At 45.6% G+C, this 19097-nt stretch overlaps 1 protein-coding gene across 5 annotated transcripts in view; it reads left to right on the forward strand.

Moving 5' to 3' along the window:
• Window positions 1-19097, forward strand: part of LOC119979707 (ubiquitin thioesterase ZRANB1) — a 105415-nt gene that overhangs the window by 39547 nt on the left and 46771 nt on the right. For all 5 annotated transcript variants that reach the window (XM_038822267.1, XM_038822265.1, XM_038822264.1 and 2 more), the window contains one exon: window positions 2432-2585. In XM_038822267.1, coding sequence (XP_038678195.1) covers window positions 2432-2585 — 154 coding nt within the window. The remainder of the gene's footprint in view (window positions 1-2431; window positions 2586-19097) is intronic.

A 19097-nucleotide genomic window follows, 5' to 3' on the forward strand; every position in this document is an offset into this window, starting at 1 on the left:
ACTGCTTCTTAATCTGAGGAGTCATGAATGGTGCCAAAAATTGTGCAGTCATCCGCAAACACTTCTGAGCTTATGATGAAAGGGAAGTTGGGTCATCAGTTGAAGATGGTTGGGCTTAGGACACTACCCTGAGGAACTCCTGCAGTGATGTCCTGGAGCTGAGCTGACCTCCAAACCACCACAACCATCTTCCTATGTGCCAGGAATGACGCCAACCAGCGGAGTGTTTCCTCCCTGATTCCCATTGATTCCAGTTTAGTTAGGGCTCCTTGATGCCATACTCGATCAGATGTTACCTTGATGTCAAGGGCAGTTACTTTCACCTCACCTCTAGCATTCAGCTCTTTTGTCCATGTTTGAACCAAGGCTGTAATGAGGTCAGGAGCTGAGTGACCTTGCCGGAACCCAAACTGAGTGTCTGTGAGCAGGTTATTGCTGAATAAGTGCTGCTTGACTCCTTCCATCACTTTGCTGATGTGGAGAGTAGACTGATAGGGAAGTAGTTGACTGGGTTAGATTTATCCTGCTTCCTCTGTACAGGACATACCTGGGCAATTTCCCAGATTGCCGGGTAGATGCCAGTGTTGTAACTGTACTGGAACAGCTTGTTTTTTTTAGAGGTGCGGCAAGTTCTGGAGCACAGTTCTTCAGTAACATTGCCGGAATATTGTCAGGGCCCATAGCCTTTACAGTATCCAGTGCCTTCAGCCATTTCTTGATATCACGTGGAGTAAATAGTGTTGGCTGGAGACTGACATCTGTGATACTGAGGACCTCTGGAGGAGACAGATGGATCACCCACTCAGCACTTCTGGCTGAAAATTGTTGTGACTGCCTTAGCCTTATCTTTTGCACATATGTGCTGGGACCTCCATCATTGAGGATGGGGATATTTGTGGAGCCTCCTCCCCCAGTGAGTTGTTTAATTGTCCACCACCATTCATGGCTGGATGCGACAGGACTGCAGAGCATTAATCTGATGTGTTCGTTGTGGAATTGCTTAGCTGTGTCTATTACTTGCTGCTTATGCTGTTTTGCAACAAGTAGTCCTGTGTTGTAGCTTCACCAGGTTGACACCTCATTTATCAGTATGCCTGAGGCTCTGGGCATGCTCTCCTACACTCTTCTTTGAACCAGGGTTGATCCCCTGGCTTGATGGTAATGGTAAAGTGGGGATATGCCGGGCCATGAGGTTGCAAATTGTGGTAGAATACAATTCTGCTGCTGATTGCCCACAGCGCCTCATGGATGCCCAGTTTGAGTTTCTAGATCTGTTCGAAGTCTATACCGTTTAGCACGGTGGTAGTGCCACACAACACGATTCTTCAATGTGAAGACGGGGCTTTGTCTCCACAAGGACTGTGTGGTGGTCACTTCTACTGATACTGTCATGGACAGATGTACTTGCAGCAGGCAGATTGACGAGGATGACGTTAAGTATATTTTTCCCTCTTGTAGTGAGGGAACCAACAAGATATACTGCAGTAATTCCACAAAGCCACCTCCTGCAGCACCTTCCAACCGCTACCACCTAGAAGGACGAGGGCAAAATATACATGGGAACACCACCACCTGCAGGTTCCCTTCCAAGCCAAATGACATCCTGATTTGGAACTGTAATTGCTGTTCCTTTATTGTCGCTGGGTTAAAAGCCAGGAACTCACTCCCTTCAGGACTTTTGGTCTACCTTCACCAAATAGACAGCAACCGTTTTCAGAGGACAGCTCACAACCTTCTTCTCAAGGGGATAGGTAACCAATTTGGCCTTGCCAGCGACGTTCACATCTGATGGGACAGAATATTTTTTTTTTAAAGTGCCTCAGCACAGGAATCTTGAGTGCAGTGATTAATTAGGTCAGAATTGTATTAGCTGAACGAAGCATATTTCCATCCGTCTTCCACCAAAAGAAAATTATTCCACTGAATTTTATTTTCATTGTTCCTCATCTATACCCCTGGAATGTTTTCGTGCTAAGATAATGCAGTTTTCTCTCTTGAGCATTGAAAGTAATTCACAAAATAAGCACGCCCAGCAATAAAAATGGAATGTTTTTACCTCCCAAGAAAACCGTTAAATTTGTCTTCAGTAATATTGCCAGGAATATTGTCAGGTCCCATAGCCGTTGCAGTATCCAGTGCCTTCAGCCATTTCTTGATATCACATTGAGTGAATTGTGTTGGCTGAAGACTGACATCTGTGATACTGAGGACCTCTGGAGGAGACCGAGATGGATCATCCACTCGGCACTTCTGGCTGAAGATTGTTGCGAATGCCTCGGCCTTACCTGTTGCACTAGATTTGTAGCTCAAATGAGAACAAGGAAATGTTATTGGAAATTCTTGAATGTGTATATCATCGTTACATTCAGCTTCAATTCTTAGAATTCTTTTGTGAATATATAGTACCTTTATTTTGCCTCTTTCACTGTAGGTGTCTCAACAAGCTGCCAAGTGTATACCTGCAATGGTATGCCCAGAACTTACTGAACAGATACGTCGTGAGATAGGTGCATCCCTCCATCAACGCAAGGGAGACTTTGCCTGTTACTTCCTCACTGATCTGGTGACATTCACATTACCCGCAGGTACCTTGATTGTAATATGATGTGGATTTTGATGTAATAATAAAAAGAGCAAATTCGAATTGGAGAGTGGATATTCAGTGCGTAAGATATTTATTTATTTGATCAAAGAATTGAGTTTAGATAAGAGGTAAAATACAATATATTTATCATGAACAATGCCATATCGATTGTTAATGTGGGCAGGAGAATGTATTCCAAATACGTGAGACAGCTATCTGGCCAACTGTTTGTCTTGTCAGTTGTTGATACAGCAAGGAGGAAACTTTAACAGCGATTTTCTTTTTAATTTTAAATCTAGTATGTTCAGCAGCAATATGTACCTTTTTCATGTAAAGAACGTTGCAAGAAGCATAATCGGACACAAATTGGTCCAAGCTGTGGGAGAGATAAGTGTTGGATTTTGAAGAGGGACTTTTGGAGGACATGGGGAATTTAGAAGGGTTTATTCACTCCAGCTGGTGACATCACTACAAGGAATAATAAATTGCTTAACTTGCAGAACAGCATAAATCCATTACATTGAGAGCATTTCTATCGTGCTGTCAGCATCTGCAACAACCCTCCTTGTAGCAATAGCTGTGGTACTGGCGCATTTATATAATGTAGTGATCCAAGCAAAAAAAAAAGTCTTTTGAATAAAACATTAAACCTAGGCCCCATTTACCCTCTTGGGTGGGTGTCAAAGATGCCATGGCACTACTTTGATGAACATCTGGCTAGATCCCCCCAGTGTCCTGCGCATATTTATCCAACATCAGGGAACAGATTGAGGTAATTATCTAATTACTGCACATTGTGGTAATTATCATAATGGTATTTGTGGGACCTTGCTGTACACAAAATGGCTGCCATATTTACTGTTTTACTGCAATGCCTGCAATTTATATCTGGTCTTGAGACTGTGCCAGATTTTGAATGTTGCTAGATTTTAAGTTGAATGGTTTGGGTTGTGGCCAATTTGGGTCAGGTGCGACCAAGGGTCATTTGGATCATGGGACAGAGTAGTGTGCAAAGCAGCAAAACTGATAACTGGTCTGGACCACGTGGCACCAATGCGATGTCTAGTTGAATTTCCAGATAAGTTTTATAAAAGAATTACTCGCATTAAAATTGATGCATGGAACATAATAAAAGTGTCTTGTTTTTGAACAGCTCTGGTTTTTAGACAGCTGGATTTGAGACACTGTGCCTGTTCTTTACGTGCTTGGGACACTCTTCAGCCATGAAAAGCACGATATAAAACTGCACGTCTTTCAATTAATGTCAGTAACAGATTGTTAATTTACTTATGGTTTGCATGATGTTGCTGGTTTGATTTTTGTTGTTATGTTTGCTTCCATAGACACACCGCCCTCAAACCAGACATTATTGTCGATAGCCCTTGGAAATGTTTCTGTAATCAGTGCTCTTAAATATGCTAACATCTGGGGACTTGTGAAAAATTAAGGGAGCTTTCCCACAGACTAGTCAAGCAACAGCTTGACAGTCGTACTCTTGAAATCATACCTTTCATCCACTGTCCATCATCCTCGCCTGTGGTGGCAATACAGTAATATGTTATTGAGAGGGAGCGATTCTGGGACTCCTCAACAAGGTCTCTATGAAGTTTTATGGCATCAGGTCAGACATAGATGAAGAAATCTGCTGATCAGTACCTACCATGCTCTCTCAGATGATGATTCAGTATTCTTTCATGTTTAACACTACTGGAAGAAGCATAAAGGCACAATGTATTCTGGGTAGGGAGGCATCAGTTTCCAGAATGGCCCAGTAGCACCACTATTAGCCAGGTTGATTGAATCCTGAAGGATGTAGAATTCTGTTTGTGGAACATGGCGACAAAACCAACATAAGAAAAATATCTTTGACCTCGAGCTGTAGAAATTTGAAGTGAATAGGAATTGTGTTTTGTGTATGCAGTAATCACCATCCCAGGCAATCACCTCCACAGTAGCGAAATTCCCTCTGAGCCCCCTGCTGAAGGGGCAGTCTTTAATGAAGTCATTGATTGGGGTGCTCCACAGCTGCAGTCCAGGTTCCCATGTGCTAATTCGCTGCACAAAGGTCTTGGCCAGTGAGGAAAGGGTTGGCCAATGTTGGTGTGGCAGATTGAAGCCAAGTGGGCGTGCTTTGGGATCTGTGATGAGGAAGTGGTTTTAAATGGTGGTGTGCGGGTTCCATTCTTGCTGCCATAGGGTCTTTGCTGTTATTCTTTGGCATGGTTCTCTGAGTGTTGGTCACTTAACAGTGGCTGAGACAGTGCTGAAAGATCGATTAATTCAAGGAGTGATGATATAAGAAATGGGGCTTGGTTATTTTACAAACAAACAATGTTTAAACTTTTAAACTTCTACCGTAACAATAACCGATTACATGCAGTTTCTTAACCATAATGCACTAGTTCCCATTGAACAACACTGACAGAACATGCAGCTCTCATGCCACATTCACAGGCAGACAAAGGCAATACTTTCATTTATGAAGCAATTTTCCTTCTGGTAGGGACATTTGTTCTGAACCCTTTTTCCAAAGCCTGCCTCAGTGGTAACTTTCATGACCTTCTAGGTCACGTTCCAAAGCCTTCTCTTTGTATCTGTTCCATACAGCATTCCTTCTTTAGGAAGCTCTGCCCAGCCCTCAAACAAAGGGTCTTTGCTGGGGTTCCATACTAACCGATCATCGTTATTTTGGCTGTTTAATTGCCCACTCTCGTTGATGCAAAAGAACAGAGCATGCTATTAATATGCAGGTAACCTCCCATTGACGGACAAAAAGGCCAATGTGCTAATATCTGGTCAGACAGGATGGCCCCGAAGAACAATTGATCTGAGGCATCCTGTGCATTCCCACTGACGGGTTTAAGTCTGACTGGCACAATGTAACTTGGGCAAGTGTGCGCGTATCCCTTTAACTTTGTGCTAGCAGATTCTTTTCCCCTCAGTCTGTCTAACCCCTAAATTGCCTGCTTCAATGGGGTCTCATTTCTGAACCCAACTTCCTAAAATCTCCCTCGCGTGATGTTAGCCAGATGTGATGGGAAGCGAGCAGCGGGTAGATTGGTAAGGTCCTAGTGTAGCAGCAGGCTTGGGTTGATGTAAATCTTCTCCATTTGAAATTGAAAGGATGACTCTCCAATGGATGGTGTTGTGCCTAACACGAAGATGGTTGTTGTTGCAGGATAACAACAACCATCTTCACCATGTTGAAGACAGTGGTTCAAGAAAGATTTTACCAGCACCTTCTCAGACTTTGCCAGTGATACCTGGGCAGCTTCAGCTCAGTTGGATTGACAACTGATTTGAGAGCGAGACCAGCAGCCTGGGTTCAATCCTGTACTGGCTGAGGTTCATGAAGGCTTCGCCTTCTCAATCGTTCCTCTTGTCTGAGGTGTGGTGATTCTCAGGTTAAATCACCACCAGTCAGCTCTCCCCTCAAAAGGGAAAGCAGCCCATGGTCATCTGGAACTATGGCAGCTTTACTTATACAGTCTGTGAATGGAAAAAAAATCTGCACATTAATGACCTTTCAAGTTCTAATCTTGTAAAGTTTATTTCGTTTCTCCATTCCTTCACCACTGAATTCTGCCTATAACAAGCTGCTTTACAGTTCAAATTATTCTGAAATTTATACTTGTAGCCAATTTTTAAAGAAGTAGCCAGTCACCAAATGGAAATTAGGATCTGGTCACTTTAATGAAAACGGAGGTTTTGCCATCGGGACTCCTATCTTGTAAAGTTTCAATTGCTTTGCTTTCCTTGTGCTCAGTGCAAGAGCAGATGTATTTCTTGGAGATACTGGCTTTGAAGATTTATTGATGTTTTCACAAAGGATGTGGAATTGGTTTTATGACATTCACCCAGAATTTATTCTGCTGACCTAAGATACATAGAAACGGTGTTAGATATTCTGATAAACTTAAATGAACCCTCACCGAATTCTTGTATGTTTTCCATATTTCCACACATTTTTGTTCTTTAATCTTGTTTTGGCTTGTTAGAAAAGTACAACTGTTTTGGATTGAGAAAGGGCCTCGTAGCCTTTCTTTAAATAGGTGGCAAAATTAATGGTATCATACGGCAGTGGTTAAGTAAAATTATGTTTGAGGTTTGAATTTAGAGCTGTTTGCACAGGTAGATTGACGTTTTCACAGTGGCCTTAAAGTTACTTGTCACCTTCATGTTTGCACAGATTTCCTTAAGTTGACTGCTTTCTCTACAAGTGGTTTCAAAATTCAACTAGTACAGTGGTTAGCACGGGTGCTTTACAAAGGCAGGGTCCCAGGTTCGATTCCTGGCTTGGGTCACTGTCTGTGTGTTCTCCCCATGCCTGTATGGGTTTCCTCCGGGTACTCCAGTTTTCTCCCACATGTCCCGAAAGATGTGCTGTTGGGTGAATTGGACGTTCTGAATTCTCCCTCTGTGTGTACCTGAACAAGCGCCGGAATGTAGCGACTAGGGGATTTTCACAGTAACTTGATTGCAGTGTTAATGAAAGCCTACTTGTGACAATAAAGATGACTAATATTAGTCACAGTCAACTAATAAGCAAAACAGCAATCTTTGAGAGTCTCAATACTGTTTGGGTAAGGGTAAAATTAAAGATGTTTCACCCTCCCCAGGAACATAGTTGAAATTCACTTCCAAGATGTGCATTCTAGCAGTATTTAGAACATAGAACATACAGTGCGGAAGGAGGCCATTCGGCCCATTGAATCTGCACCGACCCCCCCCAAGCCCTCACTTCCACCCTATCCCCGTAACCCAATAACCCCTCCTAACCTTTTTGGTCACTAAGGGCAATTTATCATGGCCAATTCACCTAACCTGCACATCTTTGGACTGTGGGAGGAAACCGGAGAACCCGGAGGAAACCCACGCAGACATGGGGAGAACGTGCAGACTCCGCACAGACAGTGCCCCAGCGGGGAATCGAACCTGGGACCCTGGTGCTATCCACTTGTGCTACCGTGCTGCCCCACGTGTCCGTTTGACCATTTAGCCCAGCTGCAAAAACGTAAACTTAAATTTGTGTTCTACACAAGCTAGGTCTGTGCTGTTGAATGAATAAAGAAATAAATGCACAAACTTGACACATGGGTATTATCCATTTCCCTGCAATGAAATGTTATACTATGCACATAACGATAGAGATTGGTCAATGTACTACTCAGAAAATAGTGTAGTACTGAAATTTATAGGTACTCTTCAGTACAGATATGTACAATACAAAATAAATACTGTACATCAAATAGATTGCTTTTTAGCTGAGAGATCATTTAGCCTATTGTCAGTGCAATTTCTTGAACATTATCCATTTAATACCCGAAATTACTGTTGGAGTAACTTAGAAAGAAATTTCCCATCTGCAGCCATGTTCTCGGGCTGATTTTTGAAACTTGGGAAAAATGTGTGTCCCGAATTTACATATGATTTATTTTCTTTCCTCCAACTCATCCTTTTCAGTGCAACACTGAGATTGGACCCTTTAATTGGAAAAAAATGTTGAGAATCCAAGAATTAAGCTTTTATACTATAATAGAACATTATGTACAGCATTCCAGTAATTTTTGCTGAACCCAAATGAGAGAGAGAGAGAGAGAGGTCCTGCAGATAAAAACCAAGAACAAACATTTTAACATTTAAAATACTCTTATTTATTATGATAGTTGATGTGGCTGATGTATTAGTGCTTAATCTGTTTGATTGAATTTACAAAGATTAGCATTCACACTGTCACAACTTGGGTCAACAGATTGACCCATCTATTGTTGAAGCCAAACTAATTCTCACTTACAGCCTGGGTTACTAAGAGACAACCAGCTCTATTTATTAAAGACAAATCATGTCTGACGAACCTGGTTGAGTTGTAACAGGGTGACAGACGTGTAGATATTCTGTAATGTACCATATATCAGACTTGTTCTGAACAGAGTACGTGGTATTAAAGGGATGGTGGCAACTTGGATACATAATTGGCCAGCAGGCAGTGAATAGTGTTGAACAGATGTTTTTCTGATCAGATAAGTATACAATGGGGACCCCCTGACATATTGGGACCCTTGCATTTCTTTTTAAAAAAAATAATTTTTATTGAAATTTTTGAAAAATGTATAACAAAACAATAATAATAATAAACACCCCCCGGACCCGTAACAACGCCTATAACGAGCCCCCCCCAGACCCGATGAACAACAAAATAAATAAAAAATAAATTAAATTAACATAAACAATACCCCCCCCCACCCCGACGCCTAAAGAACCCTTGTACCGACCCCCTCAGGGTGATTTGACCATCTCCAGCTTAATGAATCCCGCCATGTCATTGATCCAGGTCTCCACGCTTGGGGGGGGGGGGTCTCGCATCTTTCCATTGCAACAAGATCCTCTGCCGGGCTACTAGGGACGCAAAGGCCAAAACACCGGCCTCTTTCGCCTCCTGCACTCCCGGCTCCACCCCAGCCCCAAGTATCGCGAGTCCCCAGCCTGGCTTGACCCTGGACCCTACCACCATCGACACCATCCTCGCCACCCCCTGCCAGAATTCCCCCAGTGCCGGGCATGACCAAAACATATGGGCATGGTTCGCTGGGCTCCCCGAACACCTAATGCACCTGTCCTCGCCCCCAAAAAACCTGCTCATCCTCGTCCCGGACATATGAGCCCTGTGCAGTACCTTGAACTGGTTGAGGCTAAGCCTCGCACATGAAGAGGAGGAGTTCACCCTCTCCAAGGCGTTCGCCCATGTCCCCTCCTCAATCTGCTCCCCAGCTCCACTTCCCACTTAGCCTTCAGCTCCTCTACCGACGTCTCCTCCACCTCCTGCATCACCTGGTAGATGTCAGACACCTTCCCATCCCCGACCCACACCCCCGAAAGCACCCTATCCCTTACTCCCCGCGGGGGCAGCAAAGGGAACCCCTCCACCTGCCGCCTAGCAAACGCCTTGACCTGAAGGTACCTGAACATATTCCCCGGGGGGAGCTCAAACTTCTCCACCAGCTCACCCAGGCTCGCAAACCTCCCGTCAATGAACAGGTCTCCCAACTTCCTTATGCCCGTCCTGTGCCACCCCAGGAACCCGCCATCAATGCTCCCTGGGACAAACCGGTGGTTCCCCCACAGCGAGGCCCCCACTGAGCCCCTCACTTCCCCCATGTGTCGCCTCCACTGCCCCCAAATCTTGATGGTAGCCGCCACCACCGGGATCGTGGTGTACCTCGTTGGAGGGAGCGGCAACGGCGCCGTTACCAGTGCCTTCAGGCTCGTGCCTCCACAGGACGCCATCTCCATCCGTTTCCATGCTGCCCCCTCCCCATCCATTACCCACTTGCGTACCATCGAGACATTAGCCGCCCAATAGTACCCAGAGAGGTTGGCAGCGCCAGCTCCCCTCCATCCCTGCCCCGCTCCAAAAAGACCCTCCTCACCCTCGGTGTCCCATGCGCCCAAACAAATCCCGTGATGCTGCTGTTCACCCTCCTAAAAAAGGTCCTCTGAATAAGGGTGGGGAGGCACTGGAACAAAAACAAAAACCTCGGGAGCACCGTCATTTTAACGGACTGAACTCTACCCGCCAGCGACAGCGGCAGCATGGCCCACCTTTTGAACTCCTCCTCCATCTGCTCCACCAACCGAGTAAAATTAAGCTTATGCAAAGTCCCCCAACTCCTAGCCACCTGAACCCCAAGGTACCTAAAACTCCTCACTGCCCTTTTTAGTGGGAGCCTACCAATCCCCTCCTGATCACCCGGGTGTACAACAAACAGCTCGCTCTTGCCCAGGTTCAACTTGTAGCCCGAGAAACTCCCAAACTCAGCAAGAATCTCCATCACCTCCGGCATTCCCCCCACCGGGTCTGCTACATACAGCAACAAGTCATCTGCATAAAGTGACACTCTGTGCTCCTCCCCACCCCGCACCAAGGGACCCTTGCATTTCTTGTATATAAATTATCTGGACAGAGATATATGAGTAATAAAAATTTGAAATTTGCGGAGGATAGTGTTCAGAAGGACACCAGCACGAACATGGTATATGCAGGCAAGTGTGAAATATGCACTTTGGGAGGCATGATGTGGAGGGGCTGTATAATCTTGTGGTGCTTTTTTTTTAGGAGTTCAAAAGCAGAGGAACCTGGGGACCGTGTATTTGCAAACTGTTGAAGATGGCAGACAGTTAAAACATTTCTGATGTTGGCTTTGTAAATGGGGGCATTAAATACAAAAACATGTTAGATTGAACCTTTGTAAATCACTGGATAGGTCTCACAGCATTGTGAGAGATGTTTTTTTCCAGAGGGTTGTTGTGATCTGGCGGCGCAGAGGAGAGAACCAGCAAAGGAGTGAATGTATAGTCAACCTAAAAAATGGGTGCAGATCAATAAATTCAAATTACAAGACAAAGAAAGGTTTTCCATTGTTCAGTCACCATACAGAAATCCAACGTTGAGCATTTTTTCCGAGGTCAGTGCAGGTTTGGCAAATAATCCCACACTGAACTCTATAGTTTTGCTCTTCAATTTATTCTTGTAATCTGTACTTGTCATAAGTAAAAGAATGGACTGGTAATGAGGCAAACTTCTTACTCCAGCAAATGCACTATATGACAAATGATTGTGTATTGGCAGTAAACATGAATTACCAGAAATGTTGGCATGGCATGTGAGTAGTGGAATGATTGGTAGAAGTTTATGCTTCATTGGCTTTTTATAGCATGTAGCTGTCCACAGGTTGTTTGTGGTGCAACCTTGGGTAATCCATTGGCCATGGTGCAGATGTACTTGTGTCATTGGATTGATAATCTAGAGCTTTGGACTAATGACCTGGAGATGAGTTCAAATTCCGCTACCAGCTCGGGAATTTAAATTCAGTTAAATACATATGGAAGAAAATACTAGGATGAGTAAGAGTGACCATGTAGTTACCAGATGACATACATACCCAACAGAAATCACAAACCTTTTGGGGAAGAATGTCTGCTGTCCTTACCTGGTCTGGCTTAGATGTGACTCCAGACACACCGATGTGGTTCACTCTTAGCTTCACTGCCCTATGAAATGCCCTAGCAAACCACTATGTTATATTCAAGAAGGTGTCTCATTATCAACTTCTCATGGGCAATTAGCGATGAGTAATAAATGTTGGCCTTGCCAAAGGCATCAATATCCCCATAATGAATAAAACATCCAGGATATGCTTATGAATCCATGCCAAATTGTTGTGATGAGGACCTCTTTCAGTAACTGTCAGAGTTTTAAATGACTTGAGTGTTAGCAGGAACTGGATCAAAGCTACTAGGTGTGAGACCACAACCCAAAAGTGCCCCAAATATGGTACTAATTTGGCAATCTCATTCAAAAGTCCAAAGGATAGCTGGTGTGAGAAGGGAGGAAATGGGACTCTTGATTTTATTCTGCAAAAGAGCGGTACTGCACCTTAATCTTGGATAGACACTAGATGAAAAGAAGCTAAAAACCTTCTCTGTTCCACTGCATGCCACTCTATATTGTGTAAAGAAAAAATGAAGATGAAGCATAGGGGAGAACTTGAAAAACATTTTCTTTGCGTTCCAAATGGAGGAGTGAAGGGTGTAATATTGTTGGATGTTTTGCTTTTTGTCTCCAGCAATCTTGGATATCTGTTCCTGGAGACGTGCTATTGCGTAGCATAGAGAGTGAAGTATTTTTTGACTTTGGTGTAAAACAAGTTTTGAATTTCATGTGCCAGGCACTTTTTTAAAAAACCTTTCAAATAAATGAGAAGTATTGGTCATTTTAATGATAGCAATGGGTTGTAACTTTATAGCAGTGCTAAATTAAGTACAATGTGCCAGATTAAATGAGCATATTAATGCAATGTCAGTAAGAGTCACATCTTCTCATTGTGAGCAACAAATTAGAATTTTGATGTAATGATATTAATGCTCATTACATCAAAATTCTAATTTGTTGCTCACAATGAGAAGATGTGACTCTTACTGACATTGCATCTCTTTAAATTCCTACATGAAGCTATTTATATCACTTTGGATGTTAGTGCAAATAGTAATGAGTGCCATTGTTCCCACCACGAGCACATTTAACTTGCCATTTAGCAGGGCAAGACGTGTATCAAAGTAGCACCATCATGGGACAATATTGGGCTTATTATCTTATTCCATTTAGGCATAATCTCTCAACATTTTAGCCTCTAGATAAACAACCGAAGAACAGTAGTTGACATTGTGTTTGCTACCTCCAGTCTCCGTTATAATGCTGACTTTATCTGGGGCCGGTCAAGCTCAGTTGGCTAGGCAGCTGGTTCGTGATGCAGAGCAGGGCATCAGTGGGTTCAATTCCCGTATTACCGACTGAGGCTATTCATCAAGGCCCACCTTCTCAACCTTGCCCCTTGGGTTAAATCACCACCAATCAGCTCTCCCCCTCAAAGGGAAATGCAGTCTAAGGTCATCTGGGACTATGGCGACTTTACCTTGTACTGCTTTTGCTGATTATAGCGGAGCTAATGTGCAAATGGAGCATTTATTTTTATATTTCTTTATGAAGCAATAGATGTTCCATTAAGGCATTAAATCATCTTAAAAAAAAGCTAGCCAATAAGTTTAAAAAAAAAAAAAAATTCCAATTGGAGGGTAATTTATTATAATCTTTATTGTCACAAGTAAGCTTACATTAACACTGCAATGAATTTACTGTGAAAAGCCCATAGTCGCCACATTCCAGCTCCTGTTCGGGTACACAGAGGGATAATTCAGAATGTCCAATTCACCCAACAGCATATCTTTCGGGACACGTGGGAGAAAACCCAAGCAGTCACAGGGGGAATGTGCAGACTCCACACAGACAATGACCCAAGCCGAGAATCGAACGTGGGACCCTCGAGCTGTGAAGCAACAGTGCTAACCACTGTACCGCCCTGCCAACATGTTTGAATATAACTTTTCTAGCAAAAGCTGTTTTTTTTTTTAATAAATTGAGTGTACCCAAGTCATTTTTTCCAATTAAGAGAATATTTAGTGTGGCCAATCCACCTACCCTGCACAACTTTGGGTTGTGGGGTGCGAAACCCACGCAAGCATGGGGAGAATGTGCAAACTCCACACGGACAGAGACCCAGAGCTGGGATCGAACTTGGCACCTCGGCGCTGTGCTGCCCTGCAAAAGCTGTGTTTAAACTAGTTGCTGAAATCATAAACGCAAGTCCTGAAACTGGGCATGCATTACCAATAGTGAAATGTTGTGCTACTTTTGAAAAATGTTTGACAAAAAGTCCCCCCCCCCCCCCCCCCCCCCCCCGTTTACAGACGTTCATATGCAGAGGTGATCATTAACCAGAGCTTTTGATGAAATGCTTGGGAAAATTGGTGTTTGTTCTCAATTCCATTTTACTTGGATGTTTCAATATAGTAAGTAGTGACCAAAAAATAATTTTTGGCATATTTGATTGCCATCTCTGGATGTATTGGATTAGGCCACTGAAGACAACAATAACACTTATTTTTTAAAGCATCTTTATAATGTAGGATAATATCCTAAGGCATATCACAAGCTGCAATAAGACTAAAAATTGACAAATTCTTGAACCAAATAAGGAGATATTGGGTGACTAAACTCTTGTCAAAGGAGTAAGGTTTTTAAAATGGTTTATTGGAGAGCGTGTGTTTCGATGAGAAATCCAAGTTTTGGGCATGGCTGACTGAAGGATCAGTTGCCAATGTGTTGGAAGTGTTGGTGCACAGTTGGAGGAACTCCGGGGGGGGGGGGGGGGGGGTGGGGGGGGGGGTCTTGCATCGTCTTAGTGTTGCAGGAGTGTAAAAATAGAGGTCAAGGCAATGAATGCGAGGACAATTAAAAATTTTGAGACATTGATCTGGAAATCAGTGCAAGAGATTGAACACTCGGTGGTGGGCAGTGGGCTAGGTGTCTGCTAAGGTGATCTGAATGAGCTCCAGTATACTGACGTTGGAAGATGGGCAGTCAACACACTGCAGCAGTTGAACCTGGAGGCAACAAAACCATGGCAGAAGGTTTCAGCAGAAGATTAGCTTAAATAAAAGACATGTTTAAAAAATATTTAAGTAAATTGTGCCATTTAAATGTGGAGGTGTTTGGTTTTCCTTGAAACCAGTATTTCAGTGTAATATACGTGTGAAATGTGTGTACAGGCCAAACAATAGATGGCCATAGTTTCTGTGGGTAAATTATGAAAGGTTGCCAGGAACCTGGAAAGGAGGTGCTATGTAACTTAAACCAAGGAAAACCGGAATTAAATAAATGTATAAATAATCAGTAGTTAATTAGAGCTCTACTTTAAAATGAATAAGTAGAAATACCAACATAAAGGGATCTGAACTATATGTAAAATTTGATAATGTATAATTAAAATGTAGAGAAAGGATACTAAAAATTAATAAACAAGACTAATAAACAAGATAATAAACAAGACAGGGGCTGTTTAGCTCACAGGGCTAATCGCTGGCTTTGAAAGCAGACCAAAGCAAGCCAGCAGCACGGTTCGATTCCCGTAACAGCCTCCCCGAACAGGCGCCGGAATGTGGCGACTAGGGGCTTTTCACAGTAACTTCATTTGAAGCCTACTCGTGACAATAAGCGATTTTCATTTCATGTTACAAATTCATCAGAAATTGAGCTAGATCCATCTACCAAGTATGATTAAATCTTGTAATTCTAGAATTTAATCACAAACAAAGAAATAAGAACTAGAACTCAATGCAATCTTTGTTCAGATGATATGTGGAAGCTTCTGAACAGTGGTTCTGACCCTGATGGCCACGCTGGCAGGAAACGTCTCTGGTTTGGAGTCTTTGGATGGAATTTTCCCTGCCCCTTGTGGGACTGCCTGGAAAAATTGTGGGAAGTTATGTTGGCAGGACTCCCTGATGCATTTCTGAAATATTCCAGTCATAGTTAGTGAAGTGGGACACCTGTCTGTTTGTTGTATGGAGGTAGCAGGCAAATTAAATAGGTAAGCCCCAGTTAACGGCGATTTTGTGGCACCACTAGCATTTTGCCACCAATGGAGTGGCCCCCTGCTGCCTATGGAGGTGGAGGATCTGTGCTCCAAAAGGGGGCCGCAGATAGGAAAAACATCCCTTGTGGTCACCATGCTCCAGTTGGAGGGATTTTTTCCCCCCCTTCTCTGGAGGGGCCTACTGCCTCCCTCTAAAATCTTTAATTGTTTTTATACCTTCAAGAGTGTATCCTTCCTTAATACAGTAGTCCCCCTTTATAACGCGGGTGTTGGGGTCCAAGACAGCCACCCGCGTTGTATCCGAGCCGCGGATATCCATGATGGGGGTTTTAAATTTATTTTAAAATCTATGCTAGCGCTTCCCATTGTGAGTCTACGGGGGGGCGGGGGGAGAGGTCAGACCCCCGTAGACTCACAATGGGAAGCGCTAGCATAGATTTTTAAATAAATTTAAAACCCCCATCGTGGATCCAATTAAAATTTCAGCGGCCGGCTCACTTTGATACGGAGAAGGAAGCTGCTCTCTCACTGAAACAATCAGCCGGCCGCTGAAATTGACACTGCCCACTGCTCTCTCCCTCCAATCCAACTTTTAAGTTTTAATGTTTCTGATTGGAGGGAGAGAGCAGCCGGCAGTGTCAATTTCTTTTTTTTTCCTCCGGCTTGCCCCCTCTCCCCCCACATCCTCCAACTAGACCCCTCTCCCCCCACACCCTCCGACTTGCCCCCTCTCCCCCCCCCCAACACCCTCCGGCTCGCCCCCTCTCCCCCCACACCCTCCGGCTCGCCCCCTCTCCCCCCACACCCTCCGGCTCGCCCCCTCTCCCCCCACATCCTCCGGTTCGCCCCCTCCCCACACCCTCCGGCTCGCTCCCTCTCCCCCCACATCCTCCAACTAGACCCCTCTCCCCCCCACACCCTCCGGCTCGCCCCCTCTCCCCCCACATCCTCCAACTAGACCCCTCTCCCCCCCACACCCTCCGGTTCGCCCCCTCTCCCCCCACATCCTCCAACTAGACCCCTCTCCCCCCACACCCTCCGGCTCGCCCCTTCTCCCCCCACATCCTCCAACTAGACCCCTCTCCCCCCCACACCCTCCGGTTCGCCCCCTCTCCCACCACATCCTCCAACTAGACCCCTCTCCCCCCCCACACCCTCCGGTTCGCCCCCTTTCCCCCCACATCCTCCAACTAGACCCCTTTCCCCCCACATCCTCCAACTAGACCCCTCTCCCCCCACACCCTCCGGCTCGCCCCCTCTCCCCCCACATCCTCCAACTAGACCCCTCTCCCCCCCACATCCTCCGGTTCGCCCCCTCTCCCCCTCACATCCTCCAACTAGACCCCTCCCCCCCTCTCCTCCCCGTCCCCCAACACCCGCAGGGCCCTCCTCTCTCCCCCAACACCCGCAGGGCCCTCCTCTCTCCCCCAACACCCGCAGGTCCACCCTCTCTCCCCCAACACCCGCAGGGGGGTCTCCCCCACACCCACAGGGGGGTCTCCCCCACACCCGCCCCCCTCCTCTCCCCCCCCAACACCCGCTCCCCCCTCGGCAGTGTCAATTTCAGCGGCCGGCTGATTGTTTCAGTGAGAGCAGCTTCCCTCTCCAGATCAAAGTGAGCCGGCCGCTGAAATTGACACTGCCCACTGCTCTCTCCCTCCAATCCAACTTTTAAGTTTTAATGTTTCTGATTGGAGGGAGAGAGCAGCCGGCAGTGTCAATTTCAGCGGCCGGCTCACTTTGATCCAGAGAGGGAAGCTGCTCTCACTGAAACAATCAGCCGGCCGCTGAAATTGACACAACTGACAGTTGGGGTCCATAAGCCCCCCCGCGGTATATCACGAACCACGGTATTGCGGAGCGCGGTATAACGGGGGACTACTGTAGAATGGCAAGCAGGTAGACAGCTAATTAACAGGCCGCCTGCTGTAAAATTGTTTAACTCATGTGGTCACTGTTGGGTTCCTGAAACTAGCAGGGAAATCCTGCCCTTGAGGTGGTGTGTGATTTAGAAACACTGGCCCAAAAGGGAAGAGTTGAGATTTCTGTGTGGTATTCTCACGCACTGCCACAGAAAGCACAGGTGCTCGATCTCATTGAACCCCAAAAAAGAGACACCCAGCGGAGTGCGGGTCATACAGACTTATCTCGCTCCTGAAAACTGACGCTGAAGTTCTGACAAAAGCTCTAGTGAGGTGATTGTGGGGTTCCTTGCCAGAATCGGTCGTGGAAGATTAGACTGGGTTTGTCAAGGGCAGACAGCTGAGGCGAACATCGGGTACCTGCTGAATGTTATTATGACTGCATCCAGGGAGGGGACACCAGAAGTGACTGTCTCCCTGGATGCTGTGAAGGCCTTTGAGTGGAGGTGTTTGAGCAGTTTGGGTTTGTGCCAGGGTTCACCTCGTAGGTGAAACTTCTGTACAGCGATCCCATGGCGAGCGTACGGATGAACACCCCCGGCTCTGAATATTTTCGGCTGCACGGAGGCACAAGGCAGGGATGCCCATTGTCCACACTGCTGTTTGCACTGGCAATTGAGCCACTGGCCATCGCTCAGCAAATGGGTGGATGGGCATTCGGAGAGGAGGCAGGGGCACAGATTTAACTCTATGCAGACGACCTGCTCCAAGTATTGAAGCACCTGACCTGCAAGGGCAAGGTAACGGAACTCCTGAGGGGGTTTGAAGCCTTCTTTGGTTACATACCTTAACCGGAGCAAGAACAGAATATTCCCTGTAACCCCTGAGAGGGAGGAACAGAGCTTTGAGATGATACTGTTCAAACTGGCCTAAAGCACGTTTAATTACCTGGGGATCCTTATGGCTCATGACTGGACGCGGCTCCATAAGTGGAACCTATCAAACATGATGAAGGAGGTAAAGAGGGACCTGCGGTGATGGGACTTGCTACCACCCTCCCTGGCGGAAAGAGCTCAGGCGATAAAAATGAAGGTGCTGCCAAGGTTCCTCTTTCTATTCGGATCACTCTCGATCTTCATCCTGAAATCCTTCATCTCCAGGGTTGATAAACTGATAATGGCCATTGTCTGGGCGAGAAAGAGCCCTGTGATACTAAAACCATTCTACAAAGAGGACGACACGTGGGAGGCTTGGCTCTGCCGAACCTCCTATTTTACCATTGGGCAGCAAACATCAAGAGGGTGCCTGGGGTGTATGGGAGAGCCAGAGGCAGAATGAGTGCAGATGGAGGAGGCCTCGTGTACGGGGACGTCCCTTAGGCCGCTGGCCACCGTCTCGCAAGACCGACTGTCTTGGGGGAGGTATATATACGGGCGACTGTTCGAAGAGATAAGGGCCCCACTGGACGAGATGCGGGAAAAATGGGCATGGAGATTAGAAGTGGGGTGTTAGGATCTTGAATCAAAGCTCTGCATAGCGTCAACTCCTCCTCCTGCGCAGGACAGAGCCTAACATAGCTAAAGGTGCACCTAAATAGGAAATGCATGATGGGTTCTTCCCAGAGGTGGAGGATAAGTGCGAGCTGTGTCAGTGGGGTCACGC

Source organism: Scyliorhinus canicula, chromosome 16 (assembly GCF_902713615.1).
Source record: "Scyliorhinus canicula chromosome 16, sScyCan1.1, whole genome shotgun sequence".
NCBI classification, from domain to species: domain Eukaryota; kingdom Metazoa; phylum Chordata; class Chondrichthyes; order Carcharhiniformes; family Scyliorhinidae; genus Scyliorhinus; species Scyliorhinus canicula.